At 48.8% G+C, this 18,853-nt stretch overlaps 2 protein-coding genes across 3 annotated transcripts in view; one reads left to right on the plus strand and one right to left on the minus strand.

The window, feature by feature from the left end:
- LOC136612038 (ras association domain-containing protein 6-like) overlaps positions 1–18,226 on the minus strand; it is a gene marked incomplete at its 5' end in the record, with an annotated part of 28,133 nt that extends 9,907 nt beyond the window's left edge. Inside the window, 4 exons of the mRNA XM_066592105.1 lie at positions 2,618–2,715; positions 2,795–2,913; positions 14,658–14,709; positions 18,116–18,226. Of these exons, the coding sequence (XP_066448202.1) occupies positions 2,618–2,715; positions 2,795–2,913; positions 14,658–14,709; positions 18,116–18,226 (380 nt within the window). The remainder of the gene's footprint in view (positions 1–2,617; positions 2,716–2,794; positions 2,914–14,657; positions 14,710–18,115) is intronic.
- On the plus strand, positions 924–12,749 carry LOC136612036 (uncharacterized). 2 transcript variants are annotated; one of them, XM_066592104.1, is made up of 2 exons: positions 924–1,062; positions 9,184–12,238. In XM_066592104.1, exon 2 carries the CDS (start codon positions 10,486–10,488, stop codon positions 11,548–11,550), a length of 1,065 nt encoding a protein of 354 aa, XP_066448201.1. In that variant the 5' UTR covers positions 924–1,062; positions 9,184–10,485; the 3' UTR covers positions 11,551–12,238. The 2 variants fall into 2 exon arrangements, 1 of the variants encoding a protein (XP_066448201.1); XR_010790341.1 differs by lacking the exon at positions 924–1,062 and adding an exon at positions 12,437–12,749 and having other exon boundaries at positions 9,079–11,983.
- Positions 18,227–18,853: the final 627 nt, after the last annotated feature.

Genomic DNA, 18,853 nt, shown 5'->3' on the forward strand with positions numbered 1-18,853 from the left:
CGAACGAGTATTAAGCTCGGACGAGTATGCTCGCTCATCTCTATTTAAGATGTATTTTTAAGCCACACATATTTCAGTAAACTGCAGTCACACCATTTACTGTTGAACGTAGCAGTCTAAAAAAGTATTAAACAGTAGAACTTGCATATACACAGTTTAAACCTTGATACATGGATAAACAAGCCTTGGGAAGGCAGCACCTGAAATAAGGGAGAGCTATAATGAGATTGAGAGGACTGAAAACCCCATTAACAGTTTTTGCCAACCTGAAACACAAGCTAAGATTCTCCAGTACTCATTCTCAGTGGGACTATCTAGAGGATCTCTGCAGCTGGCGATGCTGCATCCGTGTTGGCTGTTCAGTGGAAGCATAGACGGAAGGATTTCAGGTCTTAAGAACAAATGCAGGCCGCTCTCAGCGTAGGGGGTGATTGATTAGCTGTAGAGATGAGTGAACGTACTCGTTTAAGGCTATTTCGCAATCGAGCATCGCTTTTTTCGAGTAACTGCCTACTCGGGCGAAAAGATTCGGGGGGCGAGAGAGAGAGAGCTCCCCCCTGTTCCCACTGCTACCCCCCGCTCCACCACTACGCCCCCCGAATCTTTTCACCTGAGTAGGCAGTTACTCGAAAAAAGTGATGCTCGATTGCGAAATAGCCCTAAACGAGTATGTTCGCTCATCACTAATTAGCTGTATACAGGATTTCTTAAAGTTGAAAGTAAAGGTTCTCCACTTATAGGACAGGGGGGAGGGAAGCCAGTAACACGTCTTCACCTGGCTGCAAGCATTTTCCCCTCCCCCCCCTCCCTCCGTGTTTCTCTCTCTCCATCTCGCTCTCTCTCCATACTCTTGTTCCCCGCCTCTCAACACCTTTATAATTATCTACTACACCACAGATTAGGGAAACAGGAAATTCTTCAGCCCAGTCCACTCAGGTACCTTGTTTCAGCTTGGCTGCGGTTAGCCCTGTCCCTTCTGCTGGGCCCCATGATCTATGACAGTGGAAGGTCCTGTCTGTAACATCTGTCATACCGTCCGGTAACAAGACGGACACCTAAGCTGTAAGTTACCTATTTAAAGGATTGCTTGACTGTATGTTTAGTGTATTGCTTGAAAAAGGCATGTTCATTGCCGAAGCGCGTTGCAATAAAGAAGTTAATTGTGAGTCCACACTGAGCACGAGGAGCAAGTTTTTTCTGTTTATGCTGGATACATTTGCTGCAAGCTTCTGGTAACCCGGATAGCTTACACACTGCCTCGGACGACTCTCCGGATCGCTAACTAGTAAGGAGTCTACATGCAGACTTGTACTACAGGTACCGGTGGGATTCCTCTTTCCAGAGTTAACCCACTGAATACCGGGAGAGTTAATATTCACTCTCCACATACATTTTTTCAGTTTATTTACAAGGCGCATTTCTGAATGATACTTTTATTTGCTTACCGTCTTCTTCCTTGAAGTTCCAAATATCAGTCTATTTTGGCATAAAACCTTCAGGCCTCTGCTAAAAAGCTAAAAATGAAAATCCCCCTTTTACATCACAACGACAAAAGCAGACCTTCAATGGGAGCCTCTGACACCAATGGGAGCCTCTGACAGCGTTTAGCGTAAGGGAGGCCTTACGGGTTGAAGACCACTGTCTCAGAAGGAGGGTCAGGTGCACAAGATACAAAATAGCCCTTACCCTTCCACCCATTCCCCCCAAGTCTTTATCTGCCCTATAACTGACCTCTGCCCATCTTGCTGTTAGGGTATGTTTACACATGGCAGATTTATTGAAGAAACCTTTACTACTAAAAATTAGTTCTATTCATCTGAATGGAGTTGTTTTGAAGGGAAGCACATGGATTTCTGTAAGCTCCGTTTAGATGAATATACCTTTATTCAGACTGTTACGTGAATATTCTTTGAATATTCTTCACATGAGTGTATGCATATTTGCACACTCCTGGGCACTAAGTATTTGTGTGCACATCAGCGTACTTTCACAAGAGCATATGTACATTTGTGCTCGCCCCAGCGCAACTTTTTTGGGCACTGAACAAGGCTTTTTTTGCGCACGAACCAGCATATTTTACTGATTAAAATGGCTAATTAGTCTATGGAGTACCAGATGTTTTTTTTCCTACGCAATTACACAGTGTTTTTTGTGTCTCTTAACGTATTTTGCGCATGCCCATTGACTTCTATGGGGACTTTTGGTGTGCAAATGCACAGAAAGAGAGAATGCTTTGGGGTTTTTTTATGCGCAACCTAAATAGGCAGGAAAAATACACGCAATGAACCCAACCGCTGGGACCGCCGGAGATTACGAGAACAGAGCATGCCAAGTCCTCTAAGTAAATGGAGCGCTGATGCACATTCCTTGCCACCGTTCCATTCACTTCTGTGGGACTGATTGTTCAGTTACCTGCATAAACCATTAATGGAGCGGTGGTCACGCATGGGTTCTACTTGGGGCCCCTTTGGTGCATGGTTCTTGTGATCCCTGGAGATCCCAGTGTTGAGACCACTAGTGAGCATACAATTATCACCTACCCTGGATACGTGATCAATACTTTTGGTGGGATCACACCTTTAATTGAAAAGTCTCTATTAAATATAATGTCACTTACTTAGCGATTGTTCTTTGTATTTCTTGCTCTTCCTCTTCGTTAAGTCTCTGCAAAATGGTTTCCAAAAGTGGAAGGCTAAACTTAATATACTGTGCTACCTGTTGAGCGAAAGAAACAGGTTTTGGTGAGAGGATTTCCTTACAACCATAAACCTAATGCAATTTCCTGCGTACTTACATCACTACTGATCTCCTCCGCCTCTCTGTCCATGAGGAACATTCTTGCTATGTTTCCTGCAGGGCCTTGTAGAAGTCTTTCCCAGAGCGGACAATCTGTTCCCTTCAGCTTTTTCTTCTCTAAAGAAAAAAATATTTTACAAAGCCACAATAATTCACTAATATTTTAAATATAAGAAGAAATATTGTTGAAAAGGTCGTAACACTGTATTTTACAACCTGTGACTTTCTAATATACAAAAGGAAAAACTCAGAGCTGCATCTTCACAACTATACTACCCCTTGCTGCCATGTCTGGTGCTGGTAACTCCAAGCATGAATATCATTACATAGAATATCAGATGGACAGTGAAAAAGACATGTCATTGTGTCATAAATAGAGATGAGCGAACGTACTCGTTTCGAGTAATTACTCGATCGAGCACCGCCATTTTCGAGTACTTCAGTACTCGGGTGAAAAGATTCGGGGTGCGCCGGGGGGGCGGGGGGAGGCGTGGCGGCGCGGGGGGTAGCAGCAGGGAACAGGGGGGAGCCCTCTCTCTTTCCCTCTCCCCCCCACTCCCCGCTGCAACCCCCCACTCACCCACGGCGCCCCCCGAATCTTTTCGCCCGAGTACGGAAGTACTCGAAAATCGCGGTACTCGGGCGAAAAAGGGGAGTGGCCGAGTAGGTTCGCTCATCTCTAGTAATGATACAAATTTTTTTTAAAAACTAGAAATGTAAAAAATTATTTTTTTTTTAGCTTTTTACTTCCCAATAAAACTAAAAAACGGGGGGGAAAAGTCAGTGAAAAAGATATTTAAAAAACAGCCTGGTCCTTAATGGGTTAAAGACATAAAAGTAAAGTGTTTTGTTTCATGTGTAATCTTTGAAATAAATAGATCAAAAACATAACTCAAATTAGTGAGTTTTTGTTACGGCGCCTCTTGGCTGCTCACTTGCTCCGGGGGTTAGCGGAAGGACACCACTTCTGGTCATAAGGTGCATGGTACTCCTGTGTCACCATTCGCTCCCAGGTCTCTGCTCATAAGGCTTATGCGTGCCCCGGCTCCCCTTATTAGTTTCAGGGAAGTGTATTACAGAAACAATTAAATGTAGTGACATTTTAAGTCCCCCAGTGGGACAAAAGTAAAAAGTTAAGAAAAAAAAAGTATATTAAAAAATATATACAGTAGAACCTCAACTAACGTCATTAATCCATCCAGAAGCAATGGACTTTAGTAGAAATCAATGTTAGTTTAGGACTAGAGATGAGCGAACCTACTCGTTTCGAGTAATTACTCGATCGAGCACCTCGATTTTCGAGTACTTCCGTACTCGGGTGAAAAGATTCGGGGGGTGGGGGGAGGCGTGGCGTAGCGGGGGGTAGCAGCGGGGAACAGGGGGGAGCCCTCTCTCTCTCCCTCTCCCCCCCCCCACTCCCCGCTGCAACCCCCCACTCACCCACGGCGCCCCCCGAATCTTTTTGCCCGAGTACGGAAGTACTCGAAAATCGCGGCGCTCAGGTGAAAAAGGGGCGTGGCCGAGTAGGTTCGCTCATCTCTATTTAGGACATTATTTCCATAGGAATTAATGTAAATCCAATTAATTGGTTCTAGATGTTCCAAGAAACACACCAAACCCCATTTAATATAGAAGAACTCTGGTCTTTAATACCGAAAACAATAATAACAATACTGAATGAATATAAAACACAACTGTAAAGAATAAATTAACATTGCAGAGACATCATTATAGCAGTACGTATCACTGTATTATCTGTGCTTTTACATAGGACTGCAGGGACATCATTATAGCAGTAGGTATCACTGTGTTATCTGTGGTTTGACATAGCACTGCAGGGACACACCCCTTCACTTCCAGTTGCAGGGTGTGGTTCACTTGTGAGCAGGTCCTAGCAGCTCCTAGCAGCTCCAAGCTTCTCTCCTTCTCCTCCAGGGCCTGCGACTTTTTGCTCTCTCCTACCCAGGAGGGAGTGAGATCCTGGGCTATGGCTAGAAGGAGGACTACTACCCCCACTCTCCGGAGCCAGCCGGCGGAGGATGGGGATGCTTCGCAACCGGCTATCCAGGAGGGGCTGAGGAGATCTAGCAGGAGACGCAGCGATGTGGCTCCTGCACCCCTCCTGGAGACCACCCGAGGTGGCCGTCGGGCTAGCCAGGGTGAGGGACGGCGGCCCTCCGGGACCTCGGCTGCTGGGACTTCCAGCAAAGGCCCTCCTGGAGCCAGGCCAGGTACTCCTGGGGGAAACCCCAGTCCTACCATCGAGCACTGGGGGAAACTGCGGCCTAGGGTGGATGTAACCGCCTTTGCTGCCAGGCTCGCTTCAAGGACCCAGGAGTACCGTGAGGCCGGTGGCACCATCAGAAGGCTTCAGGAGGAGTTAAAGGCAGCCAGGTCCCTGGCCAACAATTCAGGTGGGTCAAGGAGGGCCCAATACAACCAGGCCGTCCAGGAATTGAAAAGCGAGATCCTCACCCTGGTTGAGAGGAGGGCGGACATCTTAAGGGGTGCAGGTCCTTTCGCTGAGAAGCTGGTGAATTGTGACCGGTTTGAAGGGTCTCAGCCGGCTCTGGCTGGGGTCTGTGAGGATATGAAGGGCCTAGTGTCCAAGATAGAGCAGGCCCTTGCTGGAGAACTGCAGACAGTGGACAGTCAGCAGTCCCTGTGCAGTGACCTTCCTGCTGGGCAAGCTACTATTATTTCAAGCTCAGACTCCTCTGGGGAAGAGGGCGAGGACAGCGGCCCAGGGGGGGGGGGGCAACTAATGGCATACATAAGTCACCTGGAATCCCCTGGAGGCCTGGAGGGTCTCTATTTTGGCAATGACCTTCCTGAGCGAGACCCCCAGGCTAAAAAGAAGAAAAGTGGCAAAAAGATCACCCAGGTGGAGTACAGGTACGTCAGCCTCCCTGGGCAAGCCTCTGAACCAGAGGAGGGGGGTAGCTGCATGGGTAGCCCCCGGGTCCGACCCAGCCTGGACTCTGCTAATGTGGGTTCAGTACAAAGGAAGGGGGAGAGTACTAGGCATCCTGATCCAAACACCCCCCTGGTTCGTAATAAAAGGAGGGGTGACGGGCAGAAGCTGGTGTCTGACAGTGAGATTCCTAAGAGTGGGGGTCATCCGGCGTCAGATGATCCAGGTAAAATGTCAAAAAAGGCTGCGAAGGTGGGGGGTCATCCGGCGTCGGATGATCCAGGTACAATGACAAAAAAGGTTGCGGAGGTGGGGGGTGCACCGGCATCAGGTGGCCCCCAGAAAAGCCCTGCGGTGGGCCTAAGTAAGGGGGGTCTCCCGGCGTCGGGTGATCCCAAGAGTTCAGGGAAGGTGGAGGAAAAGATGGGGGGTCATCCGGCGTCGGCTGGCCCCCAGAAAGGCCCTGTGGTGGGCCTGGATAAAGGGAATTGCCCGGCGTCGGGTGGTCCCAAACATCCTGGGAGTTTGGGGGGCCATCTGGCGTCGGGTGGCCCCAATAAGGGCCCTGCGGTGGACCCCAAAAAAAGTGGATACCCAAAACGCCGGAATTCTTTTGCTGGGGTTACACGAAGTATGATGGCAGGAGGCGGAGCCAAAGGTCCTGAATGCGTGGCTGGAAGTCCCTTTCCCCCCAGTGCTAAGGGGGGTTGGTCTGGAGGCTCGGAGGGGACTATATTTAAGAAACCCACCCTGGGTTGCTCCCCTGCAGGCAAGGGGGGAGCGGCTGGGAAACCTCCGGGCCACCAGGTGCCCCTTACTCTTCCGGCCAAGAGAGAAGCCATTACCGGTCTGGTCGCAAAGAATAGGGAGAATGATGAGCGTGAGAGTATGGCAGGCATGGAGGTGTGTGAAAGAGATGAAGGGAGCAACATCATGGTGAGAGGTGTGCGTGAGGGAGAGTCCAGGGGTGTGGGGAATCTAAATAATACAAGATTAAATGTTGGGGTGTCTGCTGGTGGAGGAGTATCTGAGGGAGGTACAGGTAAATTTACAAAAGTCACAAGTGAGGGTGGAGTGTCTAGTGGTTTGGGGAGGAGTGGGGGCCCTGGTCCAGCTGCCGCCCCGGCGGTGACTGCTCTTAGAAGCTACGCTAGTGTTGCCGCCGGGGTAGGTGGGGGACCTTCACCTCCCGGCTTCAGGGACCCCAGGTCACACGAGCTATTCCTATCCGCCTTAAAGAGGGGAGAGAGGTCGGTCACTATAGAGGGTGAAAAGCGCGACCTATCCTTTTGGATAGATAGGTTTGGCACAGGGGCCTTCCGAGAGCAAAGGCAGGGAGAAGAGGCATGGTCGCTTCCTACAGCTGGGCAGGGGGGGTCCAGAAGGAATGTGGTTCGTCTCCGATAGGGAGGAAGTGAAGCCTGCCCTAACCGTACTAGGGTGGTGGAGCTTCTCCTCGGGATGGAATTCAGGGTGAGTGACATCTTTGCCCTGATCCACCCCTTTGGGACCTCCCTGTTTGATGTTAGCTTCGTGAGACCAGAGGGGCTCGAGCTCTTCTGGTCAAAATACGAGCTGGCTCAGACTGAGCCCAAGTGGCGGGATTTTGCAGTTCAAGCAATTACCCGCCAGAATGACACTAAGAGAGTGACCGTTCTGACTAGTAACGAGTCTCTCTCTTATGTTGACATCATGACCTGGATGGGCAGGTATGGGGAGATTCTCCATCCTCCCCAGAAAAACAGGGACGCACACGGTATCTGGTCAGGGGCCTGGACTTTCATGGTAAAGTTGAAACGTGCAGGTAATTCCGTTACCCACATCCCTTCTTCTGCGTTCCTGGGAAGGGACAGGATTCTGGTTTTCTACCAGGGGCAGCCGAAGGTCTGCCACAGGTGCGGGGACCCCACAAATTTCAGTGCACAGTGTAAGGTGCTGGTGTGTGCACTGTATGGGGGCAGAGACCACCCATCCTCCTCCTGTGGCAGCATTCGGTGTAACCTGTGTGGTGCTTTAGGGCACCAATTCAGTCATTGTCCCTTATCCTTTGCCAACATCGGCCGAGCCAAGTCAGAGGGTCAGCGGGCCCGTCGCTCCGGGGGCGAAGCTGGTGGCAGCAGGGAGGAGGAAGAGCTACGGGGTCTCGGGGTGCCTGGCCAGCCAGGGCAGGAGGGGAGTCGAGCTGCTGAGGCCCCAAGGGATAGCGATGTGGATGAGGAAACCAGAAGGATGGAGAGAGAGGACGTGGCTGCCAGTTCTGCCGGATCCTCCCGTGAAGAAAGTGCGGACGAGGAAAGCAAGAAATGGCAAAAGTAGAAAAAAAAGGGGTAAGGGAAGAACAAGAAAGAAAAATAGGGGTTCTTCCTCTCTAGAGTGGGATGACTCGGTCCCACTCACTCTGGTGCAGATACCAAAGGAAGGCCCCATCAGTTCCCTTACGGTCGACCTCTCTAACCGGTACCAAGCTCTCAATAACACCTCCTCTTCCCTGCCAGGGGGAGAGGCTGGGGGTGAGGTACCGGAGGTGGTGGCAGAGATAATTGAGGAAGGAACCCCGGGGGACGCTGGGTCTCTTTCTGTGGGGGACCCGGTTTCTTCCGGGAAGGGGGCTACCCTGAAGCCGGAAGGTGAAGGTAAGGATGAGAGTGGTGATATGGATGTCTCAATTTCACTAAAAAGAAATAAAGGAGAGACCTCTTCTTCCGACAGGGAGGAGGGGGAGAGTAAGAGGAAAGCCATCCAGCTCGATCACCAATGATGGCGGCACTCACCCTGTTGACACTGGCATCCATTAATGTTGCCAGCATTAAGTCAGATGCGGCTAGGTTTGCGGCCTTTGATTTTCTCAGCCGAGTTGAAGCTGACATTTTATTTTTGCAAGAGACCAGGCTGACAGATTTGTCAGTCATGTACAAAGCCAAGCGTGAGTGAAGGTGCGGAGCCTCCTATTGGTCTCTTGCGGCCAAGCCGTATAGCGGGGTGGCGGTCCCTTTTTAAGACCGCACAGGTAGAATGCAGACGGGTTATCGAGCTGGAAATGGGGAGGTGCCTGATCGTGGATATTCTCATGGGAGGTCAAGAGTTGCGTCTTATTAACATCTATGGACCCCAGTCAAAGGAGGGGCGCAAAGACCTCTTTATGAGAATTAAGCCTTTCCTTTTTACAAGCCGGCAAGTGGTCTTTGGAGGAGACTTTAATAATGTCACGAGGCTCTGTGATAGAGGAGGTTCCAATAACCAGCTAGGCTATGATACCGTCGCGTTAAATAGAGTAGTTAGTGAGGCACGCCTTGTGGATGTCCACGTTCGGCACACCCCAGGGCGCACGGGATTCACTTGGTTTAGAGGTAGTTATTGCAGGTCTAGGATAGATAGGTTTTATTTAAAGGAGGAAGCTGTCTTCTCACCGTTATCGGTGGTGGAGGTGGAGTTCTCCGACCACTGTATGATTCTTTTTTCTCTGAATGTCACAGAGACCCCTCGGATGGGCAAAGGTTTATGGAAGTTGAATTCGTCACTCCTGGAAGAAGCGGAAATAAGACGGTCCTTTGAGGATTTTCTTCAGAGCCAGGAACCACTACTGGGCCTATGCAGCAGTAAGTCAGAGTGGTGGGAGATGTTCAAACATCGGGTAAGAAGGTTCTTCCGACAGATCTCCAACCTCAGAAGCCTGAACAGGAAGCGTATGTATCAGAGCCTGAGGAGGAAACTCGAGCGTTTGGTCTCAACTGGAGGTAGCCGCGAGGAGATCTCCAGAGTGAAATCCTTGCTCAAGAGATGTCAGTATGATAGGCACGCATCTTTGGTTCTTGAGAGGGACTTTGGGAAGTACCGCTCGCCTGACCCCTACAAGAACTGTAAGATGTCAGTGAGTTGTAAATTGGTTACGGGTCTGCTAGACAGTACAGGCTCCCTGAAAAGGTCCAGATCAGGGATCCTGGAGGTCGTCAGATCCTTCTACTCGCATCTCTTGGGCGGGAAAGAACTTAATCGGGACGGAATCTCGACTTTTCTGGCAGAAACCGTTCCCGAACCAGGAGCAGACCCCCCCTCTTGGCGTTTTGACAGAAGCAATTACGGAAGATGAAGTCGGACTGGCGATTGATGGGCTCCGGTCCAAAAAGTCGCCAGGCCCAGATGGCTTAACATCTGAGTTTTATAAAGCCTTTAAGGAAATTTTGGTTCCTCTCTTGACCGAGGTTTTTAATGAATGTCTATCCTTGGGCGATCTGCCGGAGTCAATGAGGAAGTCGGCCCTAATTATTCTGTCAAAGGGTAAAGATCCGCTCCGTATTGAGAATTGGCGTCCCATAGCGCTCCTCAATACGGACAGAAAGATTCTGGCAAAAGTGCTGTTCAGTAGGTTGATGAAATTTGCACCCCGGCTCCTTTCTGGGGCTCAGCACTGCTCTGTTCCCGGTCGAAGCACGTTTAGCGCCGTGCTGAGTGTCCGGGAGGCTGTGGAGCAGGGCAGGGCGGGTCTCTGGAAGGGGTTTTTACTTTCCCTGGATCAGGCTAAAGCTTTTGATTGAGTAAACCACGAGTACCTTTGGTCTGTCCTTTTGAGATACGGTCTGCCGGTGGGGTTCGTAAAATGGTTAAAAACATTGTATTCAGGGGCTGAGAGTTTCCCGCTCGTGAGCGGTTGGGTTGGCTGTCCTTTTGTAGTCGGGTCTGGAGTCCGTCAGGGATGCCCTCTGAGCCCCTTGCTTTACGCGTTCGCTGTCGATCCCTTCCTCAGAAGGGTAGATGGGGGACCGTTGGCGGGGGTGAGGATGGACCCGGGGGTCCCGGACCTGGCCTTGAGGAAAGTGGCGTACGCTGATGACGTTACTATTTTTGTCTCCTCTCAGGAGGAGGCGGGGTGGGTGATGTCGGAAGTTGTCTGCTACTCGGAGGTCTCCGGGTCAAAGATCAATCGGGAAAAGTGCGAGAGTCTCTGGCTGGGAGGGGGAGATCCTGCTTTTGATCTTCCGGACGCTCTCCCAGAACCCCAAGATTCCGCTAAAATTTTAGGCATCGATTTCGACCAAGGGAATTATCCCGAGAAAAACTGGGAAGGCAGATTGAGGAATGCCGCTCAAAAGGTGGATCAATGGAAAGGGTGGTCTTTGACCCTGAGAGAAAGGGTTTGCTTGATCAAGACTTACCTGCTCCCTTTGTTAATGTACCTGGGAAGGGTCTGCATTTTGCCAGAACCTCTTTGGTCACGGGTCTACAGCCTGTTCTTCCAGCTGTTATGGGGGAATAGGTTGAACCCAGTCAAGAGGGAGGTTACTTACCGTACGAGGAGACTAGGCGGGTTGGGTATGGTCAACCCAGTGGTATTCCTCGTGAATACCTTTTTGAAAGCTAATATCGCAAACCTCTGGAAAGAGAGGGCTCCTCTGTGGGTATCCTCCTGTAAGGGATGGTTTTGGCCGTTCTTCCAGGAGTGGGAGACAGGAGGGCGTGTGAAGGACTTTCGTACACCGCACGGACATCTTCCGGCTTACATTGCATCGGTTCTGAAGGTTTTACGCCAATGGGGGCTGACCGTGGGGGAAGTCAGGACGCTGGCCAGGCGTGTGCTGGACCAGAGGGTCTTGGCAACCCACTTTCAGAATCCATTGGCCCTCAGAGACTGCCCAGGTGGGGATTTGAGGGTGGGTTTGTCTCTTTTAAATTCGGTAAGAATCCCCTCAAAGTATTGGGACTTGACCTGGCGCTGCTTCCATGGTAAGCTATATGTGGGGGACAACTTGAAGCACAAGAACACCGAGGACAGCGGTTGTCCCCGGGAGGCATGTGGCAACACTCTGGAGAGCATGGACCACTTCCTGCTTCATTGTCCCTTTTAATATAGAGGTATACAAGAAGGTAGGGGCTTCCATCGGTTGGCCTCGGCTGGCTGACCTTACCTACGCCGAGTGGTGTTATGGAGCATTCAGAGATCTGGGTGGCAGGGACCGCTGCACTTTATTTTTAGTAAGTCTAGTGGTTAGGTATCACACGTGGAGCGCACGGTGTGTAGTATCGACGCAGCATAAAATCCTCCTCGAGGACGAGGTAAGTAGGAATATTCTCGGTGACCTGGTGAAGGTGCGTTCTCTGGAGTTTGAAAGGTTGGGTAGGCCTCGAGCAGCCTTCCTTTGAAGGGGTTTTTGCTTTGGGGTTCCCTAGCCTGGAGAACTGTTTCCCGGTGGGGGGCTGGATTCTTTCACACTAGCTTTTTGTTTTGTTTTAAGTTAAAAGTTGAATAAAAGGCTTACGGGACCCGAACCAGGGCTGGAGGTAATGGTTATATTTTTATTTATTTATTTTTCTGTATATTTAGGCTGTGGATTATTATGCATGATATGGGTTTGTGGGTGGTATTATATGTTTGTTTGGTTTTTTTCATGGGTGGTATTATGTGCTTTCGTGGGTGGTATCTTTATGGGAGGTATTATGAGTTTTTGTCGGGTTAGTATTACGTCCTGTGTATTTAAAAAAAAAACAAAAAAACTATATGTTCATAAGCATGATTGGCAGGTATTGGCAGCGGACCAGGGGATGGGTAGAGGGTAATGTGTGTTTAGTTTAGAGGGGAGGGGGGCGGGGGGATAAATAATAATTAAAAAATAAAAATTATAAAAAATTTAAAAAATTAAAAGAAAAATAAAAAAAAAATTATTAATTTAAATTTTTTTTTTAAATTTATATATATTCTTGTTTTACTAATTTGTGTTTTTTTTCTCTGTTTAGTAGGTTGGAATATGCAGCACGACGGGATTATGGAATAGGTTGTCTTGTTTTTGTTGTGATATGTTTTGTTATGTAAATTTTGTAGTGTAAATGGGATGTGTGAGATTGGAGATGTGGCCACACCGGTTTTTCACTCCTGTACAGTTTCTGTAAAATTTTGTAAATATGAATATGTTTGGCTATTATTTCTTGCAAATATTTCTGTTATTTTCGGTTATTTTTGCAAATATTTCTGTTTTGTAAATGTGTGTGTATATATGCTTCTTGCAATTGTATTTGGCAAATTTTTCTGTTATTTTGCTATTTTTGTTATTACGACCTGTAATGTTTTTTACTTTTATAATAAAGATTATCACTGTGTTATCTGTGCTTTGACATAGGACTGCAGTATTTATTTGCAAACGTTTCTTTACTGTACTCATCTGTACAGTACTTATATTTTGCAGTACAGTGGGGATTCAGGAGGCAGGCAGCGTTCAGCCGGCACTTTGGGGATTCAGCTGCTGTACTATGTCAGGAGGCAGGTAGACACAGCAACGTTCAGCCGGCACTGTGCACTGTGGAGAGGGGAGGGGCAGGCACACACTGATGTAGGAGAAGCAGGAAGTGACCAGCATCAGCTGCGCGCTGGCTCACTGAGCGGCGCCGGGGTCATGGAGTGGTCGGTGCCCTTATCTGAGGAATGCAACTTTATTTGAGGGACCGCCTCTGCCCTGACACATCAACTTAAGTTGAAAACAGCTTTACTAAAGAGCAATGCTACTCAAGGGTTTACTGTATCTAAAAATAAAGTCAAATCCCCAGCTTCTCCTCCTCAGTATGTAAACACACACACAAAAAATTAACATTAATTTGATATTTCCATATTCATAATGACCCACATAAAAAACTTATTTATATTATTTAACTCGGATGTAAAAAAAAAAAAAGCTTTGGAAAAATAGCTAAGAAGAAAGTGATCACAAAAATTATATGGATAACCAATAGAGATGAGCGAGTATACTCGCTAAAGGCAATTGCTCGAGCGAGCATTGCCTTTAGCGAGTATCTCCCTGCTCGAGACTGAAGGTTCAGGTGCCGGCGCGGGGGATCGGTGAGTAGCGGCAGTCAGTAGGCAGTCAGTCTCCCCTCCGTTCCGCCCCACTCTCCCCTGCAGCTCCCTGCCCGCTGCCGGCACCCGAACCTTCAGTCTCGAGCGGGCAATTGCCTTTAGCGAGTATACTCGCTCATCTCTAATAACCAAATAATACAATTAAAAAGCACAACTTGCCTACTCCCACCCCCCACCCCCCAAAAAAAGCTGATTACACAGAAGCGTTGACAGAAAGAAGTTAGGGGTCGATGAATGCAGTGCTAAAAAAAAGACTATGCATTTTTTCTCTATATAAAATTTGTATTGACCGCAGAATGCCATTATAAAAAAAACATTCCTGGTTTGGGCTTAAAAATATGGATGCAAAATATTAACCAAACTACTCCTGTATGAAATTGGTCTAAGGGGAACTTCACACACAGCATGTTTTGGAAAACGCACTTGCAGTTTTTGATAAACTTTTTTGAGCCAAAGCCATTAGTGGAATAAAGCAGAATGAGGCCTCGTTCACACAAGCATGGATTTGCACGTACATACGCGTGTGCAAAACTGCGCGTTCATGCACGTGTCAAAACAGGCGGTAACAAGGTTCCGTACCTATTGCTTGCAATGAGATGCTAGCAACCCCTGCAATGATTTTTGGGGAAGGGATTTAAATATAAGCCCTTCCCTGAAAAATAAAAAAATAAAAAAAACAACTCACTTCTCATTCACATCAGCGTATTTGCGCTACATAGTACTCACATATTTCTGCGCATGTGGAATGCACAGAACCAATTGATGTTAATGGGTTTATTCATATTTACAAATTTTTCAAGTAATTTTTGACAATTACACAGCATATCCTATTTTGGTCTGTATTACGGAATGCGTCAATGGGAATGCGTATTTGCACATATAATTATTGAGTCCTGCTTGCATTTATTTTCTGCGTGTATAATTATGCTGCGATTATGAGCACAAAAAAATACAACCAGAGACACATACACACGGAATATGCAGAGTTTCTATCTGTGAATACGCTGCGTATGGTGGGAGCGAAATCTGTGTGCGCCCTTGTGAATGAGCCTTTAATAGGTCTGAGATTGCGTCTTCAAAGGTGAAGACAAACTAAAAGTAAATACTCACCGCCTGAGGCATGAATAATGTATAGTGCAAATTCATTTGGACTCGTCTCAACCTGTCAAATACAAAATATTAAAAAGTTAATACTTAAATGATTCTATAGAGCTTCTATAGGGAAACTGAGCGCAGCATAAACTAGAGACCCGGACTGCAGCGCCGAATCACTTGCTTTATCTTTTTCAGTACTTTTCATAATCTCTGTTGCTTTTCAGCAATGCAAAATGCTAAACTTCTACTCTATAATCTATAATCCGGTCCCAGATACCGTTTAAAATCTGAGAACATAAAGTGTTGAAGGCCACAATAAATATACAGGTAATAAAGTAGGATAATGTAGCATATACCCTATATTCAAAATGCACGTTGGCTTTATAGTTTGTACCTACCAACATAATGATGTTTTAATATAATAATAATAATAATCTTTATTTGTATAGCGCCAACTTATTCCGCAGCGCTTTCAGGCATGGATAAATGCAAAACAATACAACAATTGCAACAATTACAATGTGAGATACATTGGGTTAGACACAAATGGGTTGAGGGTGGTACAGGAGGTGCAGGGGTTGGGGAACACAGGCAATAGGAAATTTTATGTACAGATCATTTATCAGAAGGCAAATAGGGAGGGGCGAGGGACTAGGTCAGGAGATTTGGTATGCTTCCCTGAAGAGGTGCGTTTTTAAGGCATGTCTGAAATTTCGTGCATCGGGAATTGTCCGGATGCCTTGGGGTAGAGCATTCCAGAGGATGGGTGCTGCTCTAGTGAAGTCCTGTAGGCGAGCATGAGAGGTTCGTATTACAGGGGGGTTTAGTCTGAGGGTGTTAGCCGATCGGAGTAAGCGCGCTGGGTGGTGTACTGACAGTAGGGAGGCGATGTATGGTGGCGCAGCGCCATGCAGAGCTTTGTGAGTGAGGTAGAGGAGTTTAAATTTAGTTCTGCAGTGGATGGGCAGCCAATGCAGCGACTGGCATAATGCAGAGGCGTCTGAATAATGACTGGATAGAAAAATGAGTCTAGCTGCTGCATTTAGTATGGATTGGAGTGGAGCGAGTCTAGTGCGGGGGAGGCCAATGAGTAGCGAGTTGCAGTAGTCAAGCCGGGAGTGGATGAGCGCAACCACGAGCATCTTTAGCGTGTCCGTGGTTAGGAACGGACGTATTTTAGCAATATTTCTGAGGTGCATGTGGCATGTTTGGGCCAGAGATAGGATATGGGGGGCAAAGGAGAGGTCAGAGTCCAGTGTGACCCCAAGGCATCGGGCATGCCGTCTGGGGGTTATGATGGTGCCAGACACTGAAATGGAGATGTTGAGGGGAGGTCGGTTAGAAGGTGGAAAGACAAGGAGGTCAGTTTTAGAGAGGTTTAGTTTGAGAAAAAGGGAGGACATAGTGTTAGAGACAGCGGACAGACAGTCGGTGATATTTTGGAGGAATGGTCCAGAGATCTCACGAGAGGAGGTGTATAGTTGGGTGTCGTCAGCATAGAGATGGTATTGGAGGCCGAATCTGTGGATGGTTTGTCCAATTGGGGCAGTATAGATAGAGAAAAGAAGGGGACCAAGGACTGAGCCCTGGGGTACCCCGACAGCGAGAGGAAGTGGAGCAGAGATAGAACCAGCAAAGGAAACACTGAAAGAGCGGTCAGAGAGGTAGGAGGAGAACCAGGAGAGAGCAGTATCCTTTTTAAGATTGAAACCCATTTTCCGGCCATTTTGGAAAAGATGTAGAAGCATAAAATTACAAAGCATTGCTCAAATTTTTGTGCCAAAAAACAAAAGAACTGGCACACATCCTCAGTAGGCAAGGGCTACACAGTGACTTAGCTATGACAGGAGTTGCGTGAACAAAAATCGCTATGTAGCCCTTGCACTCATATTGAAGTGAATGGGTCGCAGTTTGGGTTGCAGTTTGCCTTGGATGTTGGCTGCAGGTGGCAAATAATCAAAACTTGAATTTTTTGCGAGCTGTGACTCACAGGGCAACCCCGTTCACTTTAGTGTGACTGCGAGGTTGTAAGACTACATAGTGATTTTTGGTTGTGCTAGCCTGTCGTGGCCAGAACTTGCTGTGTAGCCCGAACCTAAGACCTGCCTGCCATATGGGTAATACCTGAACATGTTAAAGGAGATGTCTCGAGGAAGCAGTTAATTTTTTTTTTTGCCCAGTCCCCCTTATACAGCATACAAAACTAAGCACCCGTTTAAATGACTTTTAAAGCCGGTTTCTACTCACTGTTCCAGCGTTTCAGCAACTTTTAAAAACTTTTCCAAAGATGGCCGCCGGTTCTTCTCCCAAAGTGTACAGCCCTTGCTTCAGCCCGACGTGCGCGCTCCCGAGACGCCGCCAGCTGTGTCTCCATGGCAACCGGACGCATCGCAGCCGCCGACCAGACGCCGACCAGACGCCCACCGCCAGGCAGCAGGTAAGCGGCGCTAGCCCCCGGCTCCCCAGCGCTAGTTCCCCCGGCGCAGCGACAGCCCCCCCGGCCTAGCGACAGCCCCCCCCCATCGCAGCGACAGCCCCCCCGGCCTAGCGCTAGCTCCCCCGGCGCAGCGGCAGCCCCCCCGGCCTAGCGACAGCCCCCCCGGCCTAGCGCTAGCTCCCCCGGCCTAGCGACAGCCCCCCCGGCCTAGCGACAGCCCCCCCCCATCGCAGCGACAGCCCCCCCGGCCTAGCGCTAGCTCCCCCGGCGCAGCGGCAGCCCCCCCGGCCTAGCGACAGCCCCCCCGGCCTAGCGCTAGCTCCCCCGGCCTAGCGACAGCCCCCCCGGCCTAGCGCTAGCTCCCCCGGCGCAGCGGCAGCCCCCCCGGCCTAGCGACAGCCCCCCCGGCCTAGCGCTAGCTCCCCCGGCCTAGCGACAGCCCCCCCGGCCTAGCGCTAGCTCCCCCGGCCTAGCGACAGCCCCCCCGGCCTAGCGACAGCCCCCCCCCCCGGCGCAGCGGCAGCCCCCCCCCGGCGCAGCCCGGCGCAGCGGCAGCCCCCCCCGGCGCAGCCCGGCGCAGCGGCAGCCCCCCCCCGACCCATCACTTACCTGGGAGGCTTCTCGGGGCGGCTGGGTTGGGCTGGTCTTCTCCGCTGGGCAGCTCCAGTTTCTGCACCTTCCTCTAACAGAGGATGGTGCAGAATGGCCGCTTCAGCGCGCTCCCGAGCAGTGACAGCTCGTCTGCGCATGCGCAGAAGAGCTGTAGCGGGGAGCACACTGAAGCGGCTCGTGCTGAATGGAGAAGACCGGACTGCGCAAGCGCGTCTAAAAAAGCAAGCTGCCAGCGAATTTAGACGGAACCATGGAGACGAGGACGCTAGCAACGGAGCAGGTAAGTGGAATAACTTCTGTATGGCTCATATTTAATGCACAATGTACATTACAAAGTGCATTAATATGGCCATACGGAAGTGTATAACCCCACTTGGTTTCGCGAGACCACCCCTTTAAACAAGCAGAAGAGTGAAGGTCCTACCTTAAACTTGTGTAATAACTGCTTAATTACTTCTTTTGTTTTCATGTTGCTGGTAATCATAACTTTTGTCTCCGAACCAAAAGCTGGAGTGAAAATTGAGGTCTGGAAATAAAAATGAAGGAATTAGGATACTTACTGACTTGATGCAGGTTTTAGTAAAGCCACTTTCACATTTGCGTTGGTATCGCCGGTTGGAGGTTCCATCTGGCTCAAAATACCAGACAAAAAAGCTCTGCATGCAGCAATTTTTCTTCCCTTCAAAACGCAAACTCGTGAGTAGAAAACAAATGGACCCTCTATAGTCAATGGGGTCAGTTTGGCACTGTTCGGTTCCGCCCTGAGACTAAGCCGTTCAGCCACGAAGATTTCACTTTCTAGCTCCCTAAGCGGAGCAGGAAAGTGGAAACCTGGGCGCATGTGTGAAACCACCCTAAGAATCTTAGCAGCAGTCTCTCGTTTTATGGCAATTACATTTTGTCCAAGATTCCATGTGCATAATGTTTTCTTGAAACACCCATATATCATAAATACTGGTTATAAAGATCAACAGGTCTGTAGTAATAATTTTAATTCAGAAATGTCAGTCTATTATATACAGATCTAATAGTCCTTTTCGTGGAATATTTAATTCAAAACGCTACGAGTAGTCACGTTAAAGGGCTATTCCCATTTTATAAAGTGAAAGTATCTGTCTTCACTTTATGATCAGTGAAGAGGCAACCACTTGGACCAACAGCG

The sequence above is a fragment of the Eleutherodactylus coqui genome, chromosome 2 (genome assembly GCF_035609145.1).
Source record: "Eleutherodactylus coqui strain aEleCoq1 chromosome 2, aEleCoq1.hap1, whole genome shotgun sequence".
Lineage (NCBI taxonomy): Eukaryota > Metazoa > Chordata > Amphibia > Anura > Eleutherodactylidae > Eleutherodactylus > Eleutherodactylus coqui.

Excerpts from the sequence above, each read along its gene's own strand:
- LOC136612036 (XM_066592104.1), top strand. The coding sequence starts at position 10,486 with ATGGACCCGGGGGTCCCGGACCTGGCCTTGAGGAAAGTGGCGTACGCT.